Source organism: Passer domesticus, chromosome 14 (assembly GCF_036417665.1).
Source record: "Passer domesticus isolate bPasDom1 chromosome 14, bPasDom1.hap1, whole genome shotgun sequence".
NCBI classification, from domain to species: Eukaryota; Metazoa; Chordata; class Aves; order Passeriformes; family Passeridae; genus Passer; species Passer domesticus.
In genome coordinates, this window is record NC_087487.1 from 19066995 (window position 1) to 19086547 (window position 19553).

Here is a 19553-nt window from a genome sequence, read left to right on the forward strand (position 1 = left end):
TCACTGGAATTCTCTGCTTTTGGGCTGCTTTTCCTGACAGGATTAAGAGAACACTTTTTCCACTGGGGTTTCCAGCCGCGTGGTAATGAAGGGTCTGGTCCAGGCTTTGTGCTGTCACCTGGCTCGCAGTGTCCCAGTCCCCGCTGGACACGGCAGGGAGGCTCAGCCAACATAAAGAGAGAGCTGCCACGGCCTGGAACGCGTGCTGTGGGCCAAAGCTGGCTGCCAGGGCTGGGCAGTCTCTGCCATCCCAGAGCTTCAGCTGCAGCCTGGCCTGGCCAGGAACACTGGGAATGCCAGCCCAGCACTGGGAATGCTGCAGCAGCAAGCAGCTCTGCAGCTGGGACAAGGATGTCAAACCTGGAGGGACTGGGGCCTTTAAGGGCACTCCCAACCCAAACCACTGGGATTGCGTGCAGCCAGCTGGGAATTCTGCTGTTGCTACACAAACTGAGTGACAGACACAACTCTGCTTTCCCACTAATGCCCCTTTTATTCATTTCTGTGACTTCTTGTTTTGTAAAGGAACTCTGTAGCCAAAACCAAAGGGTCTCTTCAGAAAAACCCCAAACAACCCACAAAAAAAAACCCACCAGCAAAGTACACCTTGATTTTAAACCACAACACAACAACCTCAGAGGATCATTAAATTATTTCCCAGTGTCCAGCCACACTTCCTGCCTCCATGATTTGTGCCCCTACAGACAAGACCCACATTTACAATAAATCATGTTTAAAAGAGTTCTGAGTATGGGAATGAGCTGCTGCTACCTCATAAAAAGGCAGCAAAGCACTGGGTTTTAACTGAGATGATCTCATTAAATTTAAAAAGTCACATCTCTGTCACATGTCTAAAGAATGGGTTTATAAAGTGTCCAAGTCCATTTTTTCTTCGCTGCCTCCACTCTACTCCCTTGGCACTTTGGCCATTTGTCACCATTGCACAACAAAGATTTAGAAAGGGCAGAAAGAATCCTCAGCTACCGAGGAGCCAACATGGAAACCACTGCCTGCCTGGAATGAGGCACCTGCAGGTCTGTGCTGGGACAAGGATGTGGAGAAGGTGCAGTCACAGCAAGGCCCCGCAGCTGCCTGGGAAGGTGTCCCTGGCAGGTGTTTCCTTGGCTCTCCCAGTATTCCAGAATTCTCCCAAGCCTGGTGTTTCACCACAGGGAGCTCCTGCTCAGCCTTCCCAAACTGCCAGTGAGGCTGCAGTTCTTGTCCTTGAACGCTGCAGCTTCCACCCAGGAAGGGATTCCCAGCATTCCAAGACACTGATGGTTTACATTCACCTTTGCTTAATCATTAAAAAGGGAATTCAGGGAGCACTGTGACAGTGCCAGCAGAATGTAAAGCCATCAATAATGGATGGCAAACCCGTGTCCTGGGACTCAGCCATTTAGGGGACATGGGAAAAGTTAATTTTGAAATTCCTAACTAAGGGTGCTTAACAGGGTGGATTTTCAGATGGATAAGGAAGTTCTTGGGGTCAGACTCTTTTACATGGGAATCTGTTGGATCCTCTCCCCACAGACCCACTGCCGGTGCCTGCACAGAGGAGCCAGGGTGGCACCTCCCCTTTCTCCCCCTCACCAGGCTCCACCTTCCTTCCCTGTCCGTCATTCCAGAGGCTCTGTGCTGCTGTGGAAGTGATGGGGGCTCCATCCAGGACAAGGGAATTCCTCCTGAGCCCTGATGGGCACACAGGAGTGTGGGCACTGAGCCCACAGGGGCCCCAGGGGCTGGGAACTGAGGGCAGAGCTCCCCAGAGCAGCTCTGTGCATTCTGCCAGGCCTTGCACAAGGCTTGGGCAGGGAGTTCCACCCCTGGAGCAGCAGCAGCAATCTGGCATTTCACCGGGAATCCAGGGAGCGTGGACAACACCTGACATTCCAGGGAAGCCCCATCCTCACACAGGCAAAATCCAAACAGAATCCGAGCCTGGGGCCACGTGTAATGGCTTTGGCACTGGGCAGGATGGAGCTCAGCAACCTCCTCCTCAGGGCTCATCCAAATCTGGCCAGTTTGAGCTGGGAAAAGCTCCATGAAACCATCCAAGAGCCCCACAGCTGAGAAATGGAGTTTGGAATTCAGGAGTCACTTCCCAAGCCCCAGCCCTGTGTGCAGAGATAACTGGGAGCACATTTGTTTATTTAAACCCCAGAGAGGAAATCATAAAAATGTTCATTTGAAAAATGTAAACTCATCACTGTTTCCTTGAACCACACACGTGTCACCTTCCAACGTCCTCTGGAGAGGAGACAGGACAGTCAGACAAAGCCTCTGGAGCCAGGAGATGTTGTGGAATGTGGCATATGGGGAATGCTGTCACCAAGGGAAGCAGCTACAGCTAAATGGGGTTTTTGGCAATGAACACTAATCCAGGGCAGGATCATTCCCTCAGGGTTGCTCTGGCACTTGCAGCTACAGAGGAATTCAGTTCTCTTCATCCGAGGAGAGCCCTTCAATCTCATCCCTGTCTCCTCCGATCGCCATCCAGAAGGCTTTGGCCACCTACAATGGCAGAAGAGATGGGAAAGGGAGACAATCCCATCACAGGACTGAGGATTTTGTATTTCCCACCCAGAGAGGAGGAGCTGAGCAGCAGCTAAATCTGGCAGGCAGCTCTGCAAGTGCAGCACATCCTCTCTGAGGTGAAGGAATTTCAGCAGCACAGAGGCAATGGTTCAGGTCATGGGAGGCACCTGTGATACAAAACCTGTGCTATTTAAGGCATCATTCACTTTTCCACACTTTTCCATTGGCTTGTGGAAGCTGGCCAGCACCCCCAGTGCCTGCAGGGCTTTCAGCTCAGAATTCAGAAAGGGGAAAGTCTTTTTTTTATGGCAGTAGGGTGGAATGAAATGATCTTTAGGGTCCCTTCCAACCCAAACCATTCCAGGATTTTATGCCTTTCTGGTATTTCAACCTTCCAGGTTATTCAGTTTTTGGGAGATACCTGACAAGTCTTCCCTAGGATTGTGTGGTTTGTTCTCACTACTTAATCCAGGAACTCTGCAGGAGCAGGAACTGTAGCTTGGAAAGCAAACACCCATTTTGCTGATTCCCACCCCAGTTCCCAAGGCTCACCTTCTCTGCGTGCAGCTTCCTCTGCTCGTGAGGCAGCGTGGCAGCTTTGTCTGTGGGGAGGAGAGGATGGGGCTGTGAAGCTCAGGAGTGAGCAGTGAGCACCTCCTGCCCTGCATTTGGGAACCCAGAGCAACACCTGCTGCTGTCAAGAGCATTATCAAGATGAAGAGCAAATGAATGGAAAGAGCAGCTGCCTCTAAAGGACTCCAGGCAGGAGAACAGGAATTTCACAGCTTCCCAACTCACTCCTGCCTCTCTCTGAGCCGTGCAGGAGGTGCCAGAGCTCAGGTCCATCTCTCCTGGTGCATTACCTTTCATTTCTTTCAGCTTTGAGAAGAGCCTCTCAAAGTTCTCCGGGTCCCCATCCCTCGTGGTCAGGCTGGCCAGCTCCTGGATGTCCATATCCAGCATGGGATCTGAAATACAGCTTGGTTGAAGAGAAATGATTCTGGTTTCTAGCAGAAAACCAGGATTTTAACAGCTGCAGATCCCATTTGCAAATTCCAATGTCATAGGAGAAAAAAACAATTTACTGATTGCTCATACAGACAAATCATGGCATTGTTACATTGGGGATTCATTTTATGAAGAAATCCTTCCCTGTGAGGGTGGGCAGGCCCTGGCACAGGTGCCCAGAGCAGCTGGGGCTGCCCTGGATCCCTGGCAGTGCCCAAGGCCAGGCTGGACAGGGCTGGGAGCAGCCTGGGACAGGGGAAGGTGTCCCTGCCATGGCAGGGGATGGAATGGGATGAGGTTTAAGGTGCCTTCTAACCCAAAATATTCCAGATTCCATGATTCTGTGATACATTACATGTGAGCTCATCCGTAGTTAATATTTCTTGCTGATTCCAGAATGATCTGTCCACAAACTGCCCCAGAGTGAATCAGAGAGGGATGAGCTGATGAGACCACATCAAACCCCAGATCTCACACACAGCTGGGAAGGCAGTCCCATCTCCTGCAATGCTGCAGTGATCTGAGGCCTCTCCTGGCTCTGGCAGCGCCTTTGTGCCCCTCATTCCCCTGAGCCCAGGGCTCTGTGTCCCTGCCAGGTGTGCTGAGCTCACCTGCAGCACTGTCCGGCTCCAGGCTGTTTGTGCCAGCCCCATCCTCTCCAGCATCTGACTGGGACTCTTCCCTGTCTCCTGGAGATGGGCTGGACTGTCAGGAAATGAAGATATCTCAGTATCCAGTAATGCATGAAAAAGCACCAGCAGCAAATCAGGTGCTCCCAGCTTTTCCTTCAAAACCTTGCCCTTTATCTCAGCGTTACTGCAAAACCTGAGCCACGAAAAGCCCCTTCTGCAGCACTGGGAACTAACTGGTGCTGCATGAAGGGATTTCGGGATGGATTTGCTGGAGATTTTCCAGTAACACCATGAAATGACAGGTTTTGTTTTGCCCCAAAGGGGATAATTTGGATATAATCAAACCCATCACGAATGGAGCTTTAGTGCTCTTTCCTTTGGCTCTGTGGCACAAGGGGAGGTCCCAGCCACCCCCAGTGGATGAAGGCAGGGCCTGAGCAGAGCAGGAACCAGGAATTACTGGAATTTCTGTTTACTTCTGTCTCCAGGGTCTCTTCACAGCCACGGCTCCTGTTTGCTCCTGCCAAGGTGCTGAGGAGACCAAAGCCCTGGGTCCTGTCTGCAAACAAAGCACAAAGTGCAAAATTACTGCAAATACTGGGGCTGGCCAGGTGGGAGAGGGAGTATTTCACAGCACCACGAAAACTGTGCCAGTGCACTTGCAAACAGATTTTAAGCAGAAATTTCACATCCTCTCTGAGCTTTAAACTGTGTCTGCACTGTTTGCTGCTAAATATTCCCCCCAGGGAAGAGAATGTGAGCCACAGGAGATGTGGGGACCTTTTAGAGCTTGGAAGCTTTGGAGTGGGAAGCCTCTGCTCCATTGGGATCTGAGCTGGTAAATTCCAAATGGGGCAGCTGGAAAATCCAGAAGCAGAATTTGCTGTTCCTGGTGGCCAGGTTTATCCTCCATGGGAAGCAGCAGAGTCTGAGGCTGGACTCAGGAAAGGCAATTCATGCTCACACATGGTCTGAACAGGCTGAGCACAACAGTGATGGCAAAGCAAATTGTTAAATATCTAATTCAGGATTCCTGGGGGGATTCAGCCATCAAATCCAGGGTTTCTTCTCACTGCAAGGTGCTCTGGGCTCTCCCCACTGCTGGCCTAGGGTGTATCTCAATGCTGCTTTAAAACCCAACCTAAAAAGTGATTGCAAACCTGAAGAGTCATCTAAGATAATAAATGTGGTGCAGTATTTTTAATTTAAACTGGCTGTATTTTTAAACCTGTTTTATAAAAAAATATGTGCATAATGGGTGATATGATGAGGTGTTTTTTTACTAAGTCAGGTTTTTCTAAGTCAGTTTACTACTGCATACAAACTGGCCTTGTACTGAACAGTAAATATTTGCAGTTACATGAGGCACTCAGGAGATTTTTCTGCAAACCTTTGTATTTTAGTCAACTAAAACTGAAAAAGTGTGAAGTTATTGTACCAGAAATAGCCAGGAAACAATGACTTCTGCCAGAAGAAAGATTTAATGTTACTTTTGAAAAGAAGTATGTTCTAAATTATTATACTCATGACTAAGCTCTAGACTCAACTGTTGAGGTGATGTCATTTGGATGCTCTGTCCAAATTTCCCTGCCATTTCTCCAGACTCTCATTCTGAGGGGTTGGATGTGTAACTGGGCCCATCCAGCACTCACACAAACATCTCCATGAGAGAATTCCTGAGCCCCACTCCCTGTTCCCTGATCTGTTCTGCCCATCCCTGGCAGGTATTTGGGGCCACTGGCTCTACTTTATCCCTTTTGCTGCTTTTGCAGACCCCTGGCCAAAGGGGTGGGAAGAAGTGAATCAGTGGAGCTGAATGAATTCCTGGAAAACCTTCAGCTGCCTGTGAAGTCCAGCAGGTCAATGAAGAGGAATTGGAGGACAGAAGTTTGGGATTTGCATCCCAAAGCAGCTTCCCCAAGTTTCTGGGCTGAGCAGAGAGCTGGCTTTGGGGAGGCTGTGAGGGTGGACATGGAGCCAATTTCTGAGTCACCTCAGGCAAGGTTGGACACTGCAGTGCAGAACGTCCTGGAGAGAGAACATTCCCACTCTGGCACAGGGCTGGGTGCAGTGATCTAATCGTGGCCCTCGTTCATAGCTGGGATTAGAGCTTGTCCTGCACAGAAAAACAGCGCTGGCTCCACATTCCCTCCTCCAACACTGCAGAACCTCAGCCAGAATGATCCCAAATGTCATCCCTTTCTGCAAAACCTGGAGTGTGCAGCAGGGATCTCTGAACAGCAGCTATTTGTCCCTGGATCCATGTTTAGGGAGGAGGCAGACACAACACTGGGTTGCAGGCACACCCTTGGAAAACCCTTCCTATAAACTCCTTTTATTGGATGTAAAAGTTATTTCAACTTCTGGGTGCAATTCAGGAAGTGGGTGATGCCTTACACAGTGTTCTTAAGGCAGGAAAGCCAAAAATTAGCTCATCCCACTTACTGGAGGAGTCAGGGGCTACGATGGAGCCCAGAGCAGCTGGGGCTGCCCCTGGATCCATGGAAGTGTCCCAGGCCAGGCTGGACAGGGCCTGGAGCAGCCTGGGGCAGTGGGAGGTGTCCCTGCAGGGGTGGAATGGGATGAGATTCAGGGTCCCTTCCCACCCAAACCAGTCCATGATTCCATGCTCTGTGTAGTTTCACAGGAATCCCTCACCATGCTCTGAGCATGGATTCAGCATTCCCAGATTCCTGTTTCATAGCCAAGTTTTCCATTGCCTTTACCTATTATTATTCCTCCAGTCTGTCTCCAGCTGACACACAGTGATCCTTACACATAAAGTTGGAATTAACACATCAAAATTCACAATTTGTTTAAACGGCCTCCCTAATCAGGTTAATTGGCTGTGATTAGAGCCAGGCTCATTCCTGGCCCCACCTGAGGTAAGCAGCTTTAGCTGGGATCACTCAAGCTGGGATTTAAGCAGGAAAGAAGCCAAAGAGCCTCTTCTAGAGGGCTGCAAATGGTTTCTCTTCCTGCCACAGAGGCTCTTGCAGGGACAGAGAAGGTAACAGCAGTTTAACACCTCTGTGGGGAGGATATGTGTTACCTGGAGAATCCCTCAGGTTCTCCTGCTCAAGGAAACTTCCAGAGACCGAAGGGAGCTCTGAGGCATGGAGAACCAACCTCACACCAGCTCCAGAAAGGATCTGCTCCTGGCAGACTCCCAGGTAGGATTGCTTGTTTGGCTGGGAGTAGAGGTAATGCTGCTGGATTTACTCACAATTGGTTACCTGGGATAAACTTGTTTCTAATTCAACTGTGTTACATTTGATAATTATTTTTATGGATCTGTGTGAGAATGATGCATTTAATGGTGAAAGAAAAAATCTGAGGTTTAATATTTTAATGAATAGGTGTGTGAAAAAACCTGCAGCTTGACACGAATTGTATTGGGGCTTAATGCAATGAAATTAGGTTGGTGCTTGTGCTTGAAAAAAAGTTATTCCTGCTCTGTCTGGAAATTTAAATTCTCATGGAAACAGGTTTTTGAATTAAGGCAATGCTGTTGAATTAAGGCTACACCTAACAGTGCTACAAGTATTTGCTACTACACATTTACTACTGGAAGGGTCTCTGATAACTCTTCCCTGCATGGCTCTCAACCAGCCAGGAATTGCAGGTCATTCAGTGGAAAAGCTGAAGTTGGATTTACATGGCAGCCTGTTTCTAGGATCTGGAGGAAGCTGAAAACAAAAGCTGTGTTACGGGTTGTAAAAAGTTTTATTTTAAGCAAAATGAGCTCAACAATTTCCCTTTGAAAGCACAGGCAGGCTGCAACACCTTCAAAATATAGCTCACTTCCTGAGGGGTTTGTGGTGGTACAGCAGTGCTGTGTGGGGCTGGGGCTGTGCAGAGAAAATCGGGATTTTTCAAGGAGCCTGACCTTTACAGAGCACACCAGCGATGTGCAGGAATTTCCCCCCTGTGAGGAACCAAGCATGTGACTAAATTCTGCTGTTCTGTAAGGTGGCATCTGCCAAATACAGGAAATGTGTTGTTAAAAAACCATTTTTAGCACAAGTGAGATAACCTGACACCACCTGCCAAGGTTACCTGCTTCTCTGCAATGGCTACACTGAATCAGACCCCACCTTCACCTCAGTTCTGATGGGGAATGGGAAATCCTCAAAAAGTTGCATTAACAAATGGAGGTTAATCATTCTCATCCTGGTTTTCCTGAGTCCCAGCAAGCACTGCAGACACAGAGATTAACAGCAGCCTCTCAGTGCCTTAAATCATTCCACACTTAATTGTTGTAGGAAGGGAGAAGCCACAGCAGTGGGAATGGGATGTCAGGGAGCAGAGGTGTTGGAGGGTTGGTGGTGGGCTGAGGTTTTGTGAACAAGAAATTCCAGGCCAAGCACTCCTGAAGTTTCATCTTCCTACATTTTCTGGAGCAGTTTGTGTGATTAGAAAGGTGATCACAGGCTTTCAAGTAAATGGCAGGATCTATCCCCGTAACCACAGCATTTCCTTTTCTGATGAGTCTAAGGCAAAGTGACTTTTCCAAAATTCTAACTCTACCTGATAATCAGCTACCTCAGGAAATTATCTGAGGTTGCCCATTTTTTGCACTGTTGTAAAAAAAATCTGTAGTTTCCATGTACTCAAGTGGGGTTTTCTGTAGCAAAAACAGCCCTTAAATGTTTGGCATGGCTCCTTTGCCAAGTCTCATCTCTGCACCTGCTATTCTCAAAAAACTCAACAATTTAACAAACCAAAAATCCCCTGCAACAAATGTGGAATTTAACCTTTTCTTCTACACTGAATCATGTATCAGTCTGATAAAGATGACAATTACAACCTATTTCCTACTAGAGTTTATTAGAACAAACTGAGTTTTCATTGCAACCTGCAGGATTAATGGAATATTTAACTCAAGTTATTGGTAGAGTGCAAGTTAAAGTAGAGAGGGAACAGGAGCAGGAGAAGTTTTACACAGCAATCCTTTCCTGTGAGGGTGCTGAGGCCCTGGCACAGAGAAGCTGGGGGTGGAAGTGTCCAAGGCCAGGTTGGGTGAGCTTGGAGCAGCCTGGGGTAGAGGATAAGCTGAGCTTTAGGGTCCCTCCCAAGCCAGGCCATGCCAGGGCTCTGTGATAAATCTCACCTGCTGCCTGTGAGCTCACCAGACACCACGGGAGGGTGGGAGCAGTGGCTGGAGCCTCCTGCTGCCCTGAGGGCTCCAGCTGTGCCTGTGCTGCCCCAGCTGCCCCAGTGCAGAGCTCCCACAGGCACCTACCTCCCTTCATGACCACGTTGGACCAGACGTTGGCGTTGAGGGCCTGCACGATGCGCTTCACGCCCGTGGACTCGGGGAAATCGTCTGCACCAGAACAGAGAGCAGCTCTAAACACCCAAAACAACTCCAGAAACCACCACGTGCCCCCAGAGCTGGGGCTGAGGGCCTGTCCCAGCTTCTCACAACCACTGTCAACTCTGCTCCCAGTACAAAACACAGATTTTTCACCTGTGATTGATGAGAGGCCACCTAAATGTAAATGAATGCCTGACTTCTTGGGCTGAGCTTCCAGGGATAATGAACTGTGAGCTCAGCATTCTGCAGATATCTGAATTCTTTCTGTTAAATATTTAGCAGGAGGCCTACATGAAGTAACATCTTTACAGCATATTATAACGTATAACATACTTTAATATAAATATAATTCTAATTATAAATAAGTAAAAACAAACTAGTAAATAATAAATATAATAATATTAAAGTATATTATACTTTTTAGTGGATATATATAAATTTTATAGTATCAGACAAAATTTTATAGTATCAGACAAGAAACTTGAATCTTTCACCCCAAGATCTTTTAGAATGCTGTATAACATAGAAATATATTAGAAAATAGATACCAGAATTACTTTTCTTTCTTTTAGAAAGCAAAGAACTTGAGACAACCATTTAAAAAGGGTGTGATGCCTGTAAAAAATGGAAAGGGATACCGTAAAGCTGTCCCCACAATATCTAACTCCCAAAGTTCCAGTAATCCTGGGAACTGCAGGAACTTGAAGGCCCAGGGAAGGCATTATTCAGATTTTAATTTATTTACTGAATAGATCTGACACCACTTTGGATCAAGTCAGTTTTCCCATTTCCTCAGTTTAGTCAGCTTCCCATGTTTGTGCAGGTTGACAAAGGGGGAAAAAAACCAAAACAAAAAACCAAACAATCCTTTGGATACAAAACTGTTTTTGTTTAGAAATCAAACTCAAGTGACTCAGGTGCAGTAATTGAAACTGCCTTTAGAAATGCATTTAAGGCTGAAATCAGATGTTTTGCCCCCTGTGATGCTGCTGTTTGGTTTGATATCAGAGCCATTATCAAGAGTCTCAGTTCAGAGCTCTTGTCCTGACTGTGCAAACAACTGACAATGAGTCAAAACAAAACTTGCAGTTTATTTGAGATGAGCTGCCTGAAATGTCAGGATTTGGAGCTGAGATTGGCCCAGTGTGTTTACAGCATCTGTTGTGCCTTTTGTAACTCACCCAGAATGTTTGGGGGGTAAATAAGTTACTCACAGGAACACAGTTCCTCCTCTGCATGAGTCACAGTGAATCAACTACCAGATTAAACAGCTAGGAAAGAACATGTATCCCAATATTCCAAAAATTAACATCCTGAGTTATTACTGCCATTAAGTAAATTGTAAAGAGCTTGTTCCCATAAATGGTGAAGAGCTTGTTCTTTACAACAATTATTCAATAAAAAAATGACTTCATTAAAGGTTACTATTTTTAAAGCAATTAGTATTTGTTTAGTCTAAGGAGTCGTCACTTCCGATTTTCCCAGTTTATGTGAATCAAATCTGTGCATCTCCCTCCTTGACTAAAAAAAGGGAAACATTTTTAAAGGCATGCTGGGGAGAGAGGGAGACTTCTCAGCTCCTCAAGATCCAATTTTCGTAGGCCTTTAAAGGGGGGAAAGGGGTGGGATGTGCTCCAGTGAGGATTTTATAGTGAATTATTTTTGGTGCCTGCCATGTGCTTGGAGAACCTGAAACAGAGCAAATGTTAGTGACTAATTCCTCTCCAGCCCGCAGTTATCTCATTTTACTCCAGAGAGGTAAGGTGTAAATGTTTTTGTGTCGCTGAAGTGAGGAGATAAGGCTGATGCTGATAAGCTGTCAGGAAATGCATAGTCACTTTTCAAGAGTGGAACACCACACTTCTGACTCTTCTTGCTGTTTTTTTTCAAGCTATAAATGTTGGGCAGCCAGTGATTCTGAAACTGGTTTATTTCCTGTGTAACAGCCCGTGTTGCTCTGAAATGTTTGTAACAACCTGCCATTTACAGCCTGTCGTGTCACTGTTTGTACCAAGATAACATAAAATAGTTTTCAAGTCTTTTTAAAATCAGAATTTTTCTGCCCTCATGCAGAAAAATCTTCCTTTAGATTTATTTTCCAAGCGGAATATAAACTTCTGATGTATCAATACAGTCCTAGGGCTGAAAAAGGAGCAGATATTACTTTTACGTAGGTGCTGCATAAACAGCAGCTGGATTTGGGAGGGGACAAATGGAATTTCTCAGAGGAAATAACCTCCTCCCCCTCGTGACCTTTTATAGCTGAGACTCAGCCCCACCAACGGGAGCATTCCATGCTGTAATCATGTGGCACATCAACAATTGCAAGGGGCATAACTTTATTTAGAAGGTACTTTTGGGGCGCTTTTCATTCTCAAAATGGCAAGAGAAGCAGCAGACCTACCATCTTCATCAGGCAGCTCCTCAGGGCTGAGCTCTACCAGCTCAAAGCCATGCTTGATGCACCATTCTTGAGCTTTCTGTCTGTTTACACCTGAATTGGGAGACAAAAATGGGTATTAAAGGTGCAGATTTGAGATGAATACCAGCATATTTATCAGAATATTTAGCTGTGTTTTATTCCCTCGAAGTTGTTTGCTTGCTCTGGAGTGTATGGGAAGAGTATAGCAGCTGGCATGGATCCTCCCTTCACTGCTGTGGATTCCAAAAATAGAGTTAAACTCCTCCTTGGAACTGAGGAACAGAATCAAATGGCTTTGCAGAGGGTCCAATGTAGGTGTGAATGAAGACTTCTGTTAACTCTGGGTGTGACACTGGGTTAAGCTGCAGGGACACACCTGAATCCCCCAGCTTGCTGTTGTCTAGAACCATAGCAATTGTGTGTGCTCAATGCTTAATTGTCAAAAAAAGGAATTGAGCAGCCAAGTCCTCCCCATTTTGCCAGCAGCAGGATCATGCACATCCAGCAGCAGGAATGCCTTTTCGACCCCTGCAGTGGCAGGACAGAGCTGACTGAGCAATCTGGTGAAATTCTGAGCTCTAACCACATCCCACTGAAGGTTTCAGCTCCTGCTCCCCAGAGCTCTCCAGGCCAGTCTCACCCAGATTCTGAGAGGCAATCGTTGATGTAATTAGCAAGTCAATTATTATGCAGGCTAATGGCTCTAAGTGAGGATGGGAGTTCTTTGGGTCTCCTACCATTCTCAGACACTCTGTCACAAACGAGGATCATCACTTCTGGCAGCCACTCTTCTGTCAGGGGCAGCCATTTGGAGACACCCTCCAGTCCAGTTTTCTACAGGGAAAAAGAAAAGTGTTCTTTGGAACGTGTCCTACAATACTTTAGTTTTTAACAGCATTAGAATTGAATTATATAGAGAAATAGGCTCTTTTTGTCTCAACCTCTCTGGTTTCTGCTAAACCAGTTTTCATTGCTGCTGGTTTAGTAGAAACAATTATGGGTGAAATGCCCTGAATTTTATGTTTAGCTCCTCAAATTTTGCCTGTCCTAAAGGAGCCTTTAAGAAGCAGCACCAGCTAGGAATCAAGCTGCAGGTGGTGAGCTGGATTTGCCATGGTGGCTCCTAAAAACCCCTCTTCCAGCTGGAGGAGAGTAGTGAGAGAGAAGGAAACTGCTGCTATTGTTTGCAGGGAAATTTAATATTTAATATTGATCTTCTGCCAATGAACAGAACAGCTTAAAGGGGATGGATGGAGACTCTGATTGATGGTTCTCACTGTGCTAAGGCAGGAGAATGAAGCAGAAGAGCCTTACTGTCGTGCTGTCGAAGTACACAACAAACGCCTGCACAGCCTCCGCGATCTCTCCGGTCACGTGGAATGTGTTTGGGACCACACAGAGGTGGATATCTGCAGAGTAGTATTTGTTATCTATCGTCCAGGGGTAGAAATTCACTCTTCCACTCGTTACTGCACCCACAGTAAGGTCATCTCTTCCTGTGATACCTGCAGGAGAGAAAAGGGGTGAGGAGGAGGGTAAAACCAGCAGCAAGAAAATAATTTGTCTAGAAAAGTACAGTGCCAATGCAGAGCCATCTTTACTATAATAAACCAGTGCATAATCAAGATCTTAAAAAACTCAACTCAATTTGTTACTCTGTCCCAGATTTTATTGCTTAGCTTTCAGAAGAGTTTATTTTCTAGTTTTCAATATGAAATATGGCCCAGAAGCTGCAGAAAGCCTTTTGTTTTCCTGGAAATGTCCTTTCAAGTGTTAACCTCAAACTTAGCACCTGCAAACAGGATGTATGGAGAGAAAACCTAAACTTTATTACAACCCTTGCATGCTCTTTGAGATGTAAAGATCTGTTTAACTGTGACCAAAACCTGAAGGTAAGTAATGAGATAATCAACCCAGCTCCTGGAATTCAGCTGTAATTCCCATTAAACTCCATGCAGGAGCTCAACCATTAAAATCCAGTGCTTTGCTCAGGTGCTGTCAAGCTCTGCCCTCCCTCCAAGGCAGGAACCTTCCTAGGAACACTCCTGGAGCTGGATCAGAGCTGGAAGCAGAGCATCCCATTATTCCTTGAAGGAAAGACCAGGAAATCTTGCTCAGGCTGGATGAACTCGTGGACACTTTGGAACACAGGTCAATTATTTAGAAAATGGACTGACTCATCCAGAATTGCCTGGGGCAGGAGAAGAGTTAAAGAATAAAGCACATGGCTTTTCAAGGATTTGTATTTTAAGGTACTGAGAGTTCCTGGAGCTGCTGGAACAGGCTGTTCCCCAAATAGTCTGGAGATGAATTTGAATTTATCTGTATCTTATTAGTAAAGAGACAGGAAAACCTCCTTGCCAAGGCTGCAGTGATTTTTACAACTAAACTGCAAAGCTGAGAAATGGATCTGGTGAATGAGCACGGGGCACAAGGCAGGGAGAGCTGTAAACCAGGATTATTTGTAGCCCTGAGGAGGAGATGGAATCTGAGGGAGAAATGTGACCTTGGAAACAGAAACCTGCAGCCATTTCCTCCTTAAGAGGATGAAACAGGAGTCTCCTCTCTGGGCTTCTTAAAATAAGAAGTGCCACATCTAAATGGTTTTTCCAGTTCAAGTTTGATTTTATTTTGGATGGCAATTATTTTTCAGATGACTTCAGATGAACATCTTTAATCAGATGATATTCCATGGTAAGATTACCCACCTCACCTTGGAGCTGGGGGACAAAGATCCTGAGTGACCACCAAACAAACCTGGATTCTGAGCTTTGTATTCTCAGAGGGTTTGTTTGGAATATGATATTTACTTCCCCTTACTAGTGTTCTGACAGTTAAAAATAAGAAAGTAAATTAAAATCAGTCTGAGCTAACAGAATTACAAGTCAAGGCCACAAGAGGCTGAGAATAAAAAAAGGGTCCACAGAAATTACTGAAACCCAGAAAATCAGCAGTAAGACTCAGGGAGGAAAACGGGGTGAGGAAGAAAATCAGCTCTGAAGTCGCTTGAGTCAGTCACCCTAACCAGGATACAAAGGGAAAGAACCTTTATAAAGGTTTTCAAAAGCTGGTATGAATTTCACATTTGCTTTGGAAGGGACATTTTTTAGAAGAGTTCATGGACAAATTTAGGTCTGAAAGCACTGCCAGAATGAGGCCATGTCCCATTTCCTATTACCTGCTACTTGTTCCTGTATTTTAAGGGGTTTTCTTTCATCCCATTGTGCTGCTGATTACCCATCCTTCATGCTGAGATTTTGCCAATTCCCTGTGAAATTTCTCTCCCAGTAAAAATGGATGTTGCACACTAAACTCCAAGGGCTTCAGGAACCTGGTGAAAGGATCCAGACCTGCTGTGTCCCAGGCTGCTTGTGGGGCTCTAAGAAATCACTGCACAACAGCCTGATCACTGCTGGCAGGAACTGAGCAGCTTGCCAGGAGTTCTCTCCCAAAAAAGTCACTTGGAACAATTAGATTTTGGTCTTCAGAGCAAACAAGCAGAGACTACAACAGAAATATACACTGTAACTCAAACTGAGCTCTCATTTGATGCAGGAATTAGCTTTAAGGGCTGTATTTACCACCCCAGCATTCCAGAAATTTCTTTTCTAGACAGCCTGGATTTGAATGAAGGTAGGAAATTCAGGCAGAACAGTTTGGTATCTAATTTAGAGAGCATTGATCAGAACAAACTCCTAGAAAATGAATACAGTAAAAGGAGGTGGCCTGTCCAGCTGAGTCCTCATGGGTGAGTTCTGAGTGAGCTGCTCCTTTTTCAGCCATTCCAAGTGCCAGTGGCTGGCCATGCCAGGAGCCTGGAGAAGCACAGGAGTCACTGTGAGAGCAGAGCAGAGCCAGGCCTGGTCTGGCCCTGCAGCTCCATGGACAGGAGTGCAAACACCCTCCAGCTGCAGCACCAACCCCACAGCTGGAAAGGGCCACGGCACTGACAGAGCTGCTCAGTGCCCCCCAAACCAGCCCCCAGAGCTCAGCTCCTGGGATCCTGTCCTGAAACGATGCTGCCAGTGTCCCAGCACTGCTGGCTCCCACTGGAGACGCCCTGGGCTGTGTCCCACACAAAAGCACTGGGAGCAGCAGAAGCTGCCTCCTCGCAGGGGTGGCTTGAGGCCGTTTTTGGCTGCTCCCTGCAGCCCCCACAGCCCCGTCCTGCACTGGGGTCACCACAAATCCCCTCCTCCACTTCATCCCGTGACTGATTTGGCTCTTTTTGTATCAGAAATCCATGAAACAACAAACAGCGACTGACACACGAGATCAGTAACTGATCCTGGCTGGTGTCACATGGCTCCAGAACTTCCAAACTTCTCTGGAACCCCTCCAGAGGAAAAGGTTTCATCACTTCCAGGCAGTCAGGCACTGGCTTATGTTTATCAGCAAGTTCACCAGTTGTGCCCCTTCTTCACTCACAGGTAATTATATATTTTGATAAAGCAGGCAATAGTTATATATATATATATATATATGATGGTTTTTGAAATTATTTCCAGCTATTTACAAAAATGTTTGCTCATTTTACTGACTTAAATATCGACATTTAATTTCATATTCTATCATACAGACAAGATAAATAATGATTTTGAACATGAGCGAGAACATGGCAATTTTATAGAATCTCACATCCCTTCCCATTTTTAATGCTGAATCTTACTGAGTCTTCTGAAAGTGCAAATACTTTCGAAAAGACCAGAAATAACTTTTCAGAAGAGTTAAATAACCAGAGAACCACATGCAGCTCTCTGGCAGTAACTGCCCTGTTCTCCAATACCCAAGTAGTATTTAAGCACTTTTAGCACCCTGTGTGTCTAATAACAATTTGTTGATGATTACAACTTTTTTGCAGGTTTTTTCCCCAAAGGGATTAAGCTATTTACCACTTTTTACAGTGTTTTTCAGATTGAATAAATGTTTTAAGAACATAATGCCCTAAATGCTCCCAAATCCTCAGAGCTGTCAGGTACACAGAGCAGTTCCCACATTCTGGGCCTTGAGAGCCACCTGGTGGAATAAACCATCAAAAATACTCCTAAAATTACCCCAAGGAGAACCCAAATGTGCTGGGGATGGGGAGGAGGGGAGTGGTAAAAATCCAAAAAGAAAAGGAAGAACAATCACATCAGACAGAATGAAAACCGAACCAATCTTGTTTGCAATTTTGTGATCAATACATCACAATTATAACAGGCAGATCTATGTTGAGCACTTTAAATAGCTTTGTTTTGCCAGTGTCCCATGAATTAAAGCATTCAGAGCACCCTGCAGAAACCTGAACAAATAAAAATATATCTAGCAAATGTACCATCAGCTGCTTCTCATCCCCAAGCCATTTTCCATTTAACAGCAGGAAAACCCTGGAAGAAGTCTTGGAATTGGCCTGAAAAGTTCTGGCAGGCTGTGTGACCCCACCAAACCCTCCCCACTGCTGCCCCACCCTGCCTGTGTGTCCTTGAATGTTTTAGTCTGCTGCATCTGATTTAATGTCACTTTTTATGCAAAGCAGGTACTTACAATGCTGATGTATTTATTTTACCAGTGATTTTATTTCTTTCAGGAGGGTTTTGGTGTAACGCAGTCAGAGGACACACAGACAAGACTCCAGACTTGGAACTGGGAGCAGTGGAAGCTGAGATATTTCAAAGTGAGTACTACTTTTAAAAAGATCTGAGCTTAAATGTTAAGATTTTCTCAGCTTAAGTAGCTTTTTGCTCATCTACCTTTTCTACCTGTTTCATTTCACTATGCAAAGTAATCAAAGGGGAAACCTAGAGGAACCCTAAGTAATTCCTCCCAATTTGCTTATACTGTCCTCAAAAATAAGCTAATAATATTTTTTGGTGTGGAATCTTTAAATAATTCAGTGTCCTGCAGCTGCTTTGATAGAGAAGCCTTTGCCTGCAGATCTTGTACTGTTATTTTTGCTTTAAAATGTGCTTTAATGAGGTGGAGGGAGCCAGTTCCTGTGGGCAGCCTGTGCTTGGTGAGGTCCTAAGTAAGAATTGCCCAGAAAGAGATAAAAACAAATCCAGAGAAGATTTGAGTTAAATTCTACATCTCAGTGTGCACAGCAAACTGTTCACCAACTCTCTAAAAACCAGGGCTGTCCTAACAAAGGCAGCCCACCAAGACCATCAACAGCTTCTTCCTGGAATCCCCCGATTTTAAAAATACAAAAAACTCCACCATAGTTTCCGCTACTGTCAGATCTTATTCTTGTGTTCCCCTTTTTAGCCATAAAAACGGCAACTGGTTCCCAGGAAAACCACTTCCTACTGAACGGAGTTCTATGTACTCGGTACCCAGTGTAATATGCAATTGTACCAGATGCAGAACAGACAATTTTTATCTTTCCCTTTCAGTCCTTCTGCACTGAGAAAGCGGTGAATTATTTCCTTAAAGCACTAAGGAGGCTCCTGACACCCTCTGCAAGGGGTCGGGGGCTGCGATCCCCCCGTCCCGAGGGGAGGATTGAGACCCTGAGAGGAGAACTGCGACCTTCACGGGAAAAATGAGAAACTGAGGGGAGAGCTGAGACCGTGAGGGGACAGCAGTGACCCTGAGGGGGAAATTGGGACCGTGAGGGGACAGCAGTGACCCTGAGGGGGAAATTGGGACCGTGAGGGGACAGCAGTGACCCTGAGGGGAAAATTGGGACCGTGAGGGGACGGCAGTGACCCTGAGGGGAAAATTGAGACCGTGAGGGGACGGCAGTGACCCTGAGGGGAAAATTGGGACCGTGAGGGGACAGCAGTGACCCTGAGGGGGAAATTGGGACCGTGAGGGGACAGCAGTGACCCTGAGGGGGAAACTGGGACCGTGAGGGGACAGCAGTGACCCTGAGGGGGAAACTGAGACCGTGAGGGGACAGCAGTGACCCTGAGGGGGAAATTGGGACCGTGAGGGGACAGCAGTGACCCTGAGGGGAAAATTGGGACCGTGAGGGGACGGCAGTGACCCTGAGGGGAAAATTGAGACCGTGAGGGCATGGCAGCGACCCTGAGAGGAAAACTGGGACCGTGAGGGGATGGGCAGCGATCCTGAGGTGAGCACTACGACCCTGAGGAGAAACCAGCCTCCCTGAGGGCCGGGGCTGGAGGGAGCCGCTGCCAGCCCGGTTCGCGTGGGCGCGGTAGCGCCGCAGCCCCTGGTTCCGCCCGCTCGGGCGCCGCGGCGGCCCCGACTCACGTTTGACGAGCTCCTCGGGCGCGAAGCCCGCGGCACAGCTGGTGAGCAGCGCCAGCGGCCGCGCCGCCGCCGCCATGGCGCCCGCGCCGCGCCCCTTCCGCCGCGCCGCTACCACCGCCCGCGGGGGAGGCGGCCGGGGGAGGGACCGGGCTCGGCCCCGCTGGATGCGCTGTCCCCCCTCTGGCGGCGGGGCGGATGGTGCGGCCCGGCCGGCGCGTCCCGTTGCCGGGCGCGGCGGGGCCGCCATGGCCGCAGCGGGGCCGGTGCGTGCGGACAGCGCCGGGAGCCGCGCCTCCCTCCCCGGACCGGCCCCTCCTGCCCCGGCACGGCAGCCGGGACAGCCCGGGTCACCCCTCAGCGCTCCGGGTCGTCCCGCGGCTGAGCGCAGCTGAGGGGACGCGGGATGCGCGGGCTCGGCCCCGCCTGAGGGGCG

At 47.2% G+C, this 19553-nt stretch overlaps 2 protein-coding genes across 19 annotated transcripts in view; one reads left to right on the forward strand and one right to left on the reverse strand.

Annotated features, from left to right (window-relative positions):
* Positions 1 to 470: 470 nt before the first annotated feature.
* On the reverse strand, positions 471 to 19274 carry AAGAB (alpha and gamma adaptin binding protein). 3 transcript variants are annotated; one of them, XM_064389351.1, is made up of 10 exons: positions 19121 to 19273; positions 13235 to 13425; positions 12658 to 12754; positions 11903 to 11992; positions 9424 to 9507; positions 4655 to 4737; positions 4158 to 4251; positions 3402 to 3506; positions 3091 to 3140; positions 471 to 2514 (listed from the first exon to the last, which is right to left on the reverse strand). In XM_064389351.1, exons 1-10 carry the CDS (start codon positions 19194 to 19196, stop codon positions 2437 to 2439), a joined length of 948 nt encoding a protein of 315 aa, XP_064245421.1. In that variant the 5' UTR covers positions 19197 to 19273; the 3' UTR covers positions 471 to 2436. The 3 variants fall into 3 exon arrangements, 2 of the variants coding, with proteins under 2 accessions (XP_064245421.1, XP_064245422.1); XR_010347733.1 differs by having other exon boundaries at positions 2427 to 2514; positions 4639 to 4737; positions 19121 to 19274; XM_064389352.1 differs by lacking the exons at positions 4158 to 4251; positions 4655 to 4737.
* IQCH (IQ motif containing H) overlaps positions 18957 to 19553 on the forward strand; it is a 51059-nt gene continuing 50462 nt past the window's right edge. For 13 of the 16 annotated variants that reach the window (XM_064389313.1, XM_064389318.1, XM_064389321.1 and 10 more), the window contains exon 1: positions 18958 to 18977. The gene's annotated coding sequence lies outside the window, so the exon portion shown is untranslated. Of the gene's footprint in view, positions 18978 to 19268; positions 19384 to 19553 lie in introns of those variants that run through there. The other 3 variants (XR_010347729.1, XM_064389314.1, XM_064389315.1) reach the window with 3 other exon arrangements.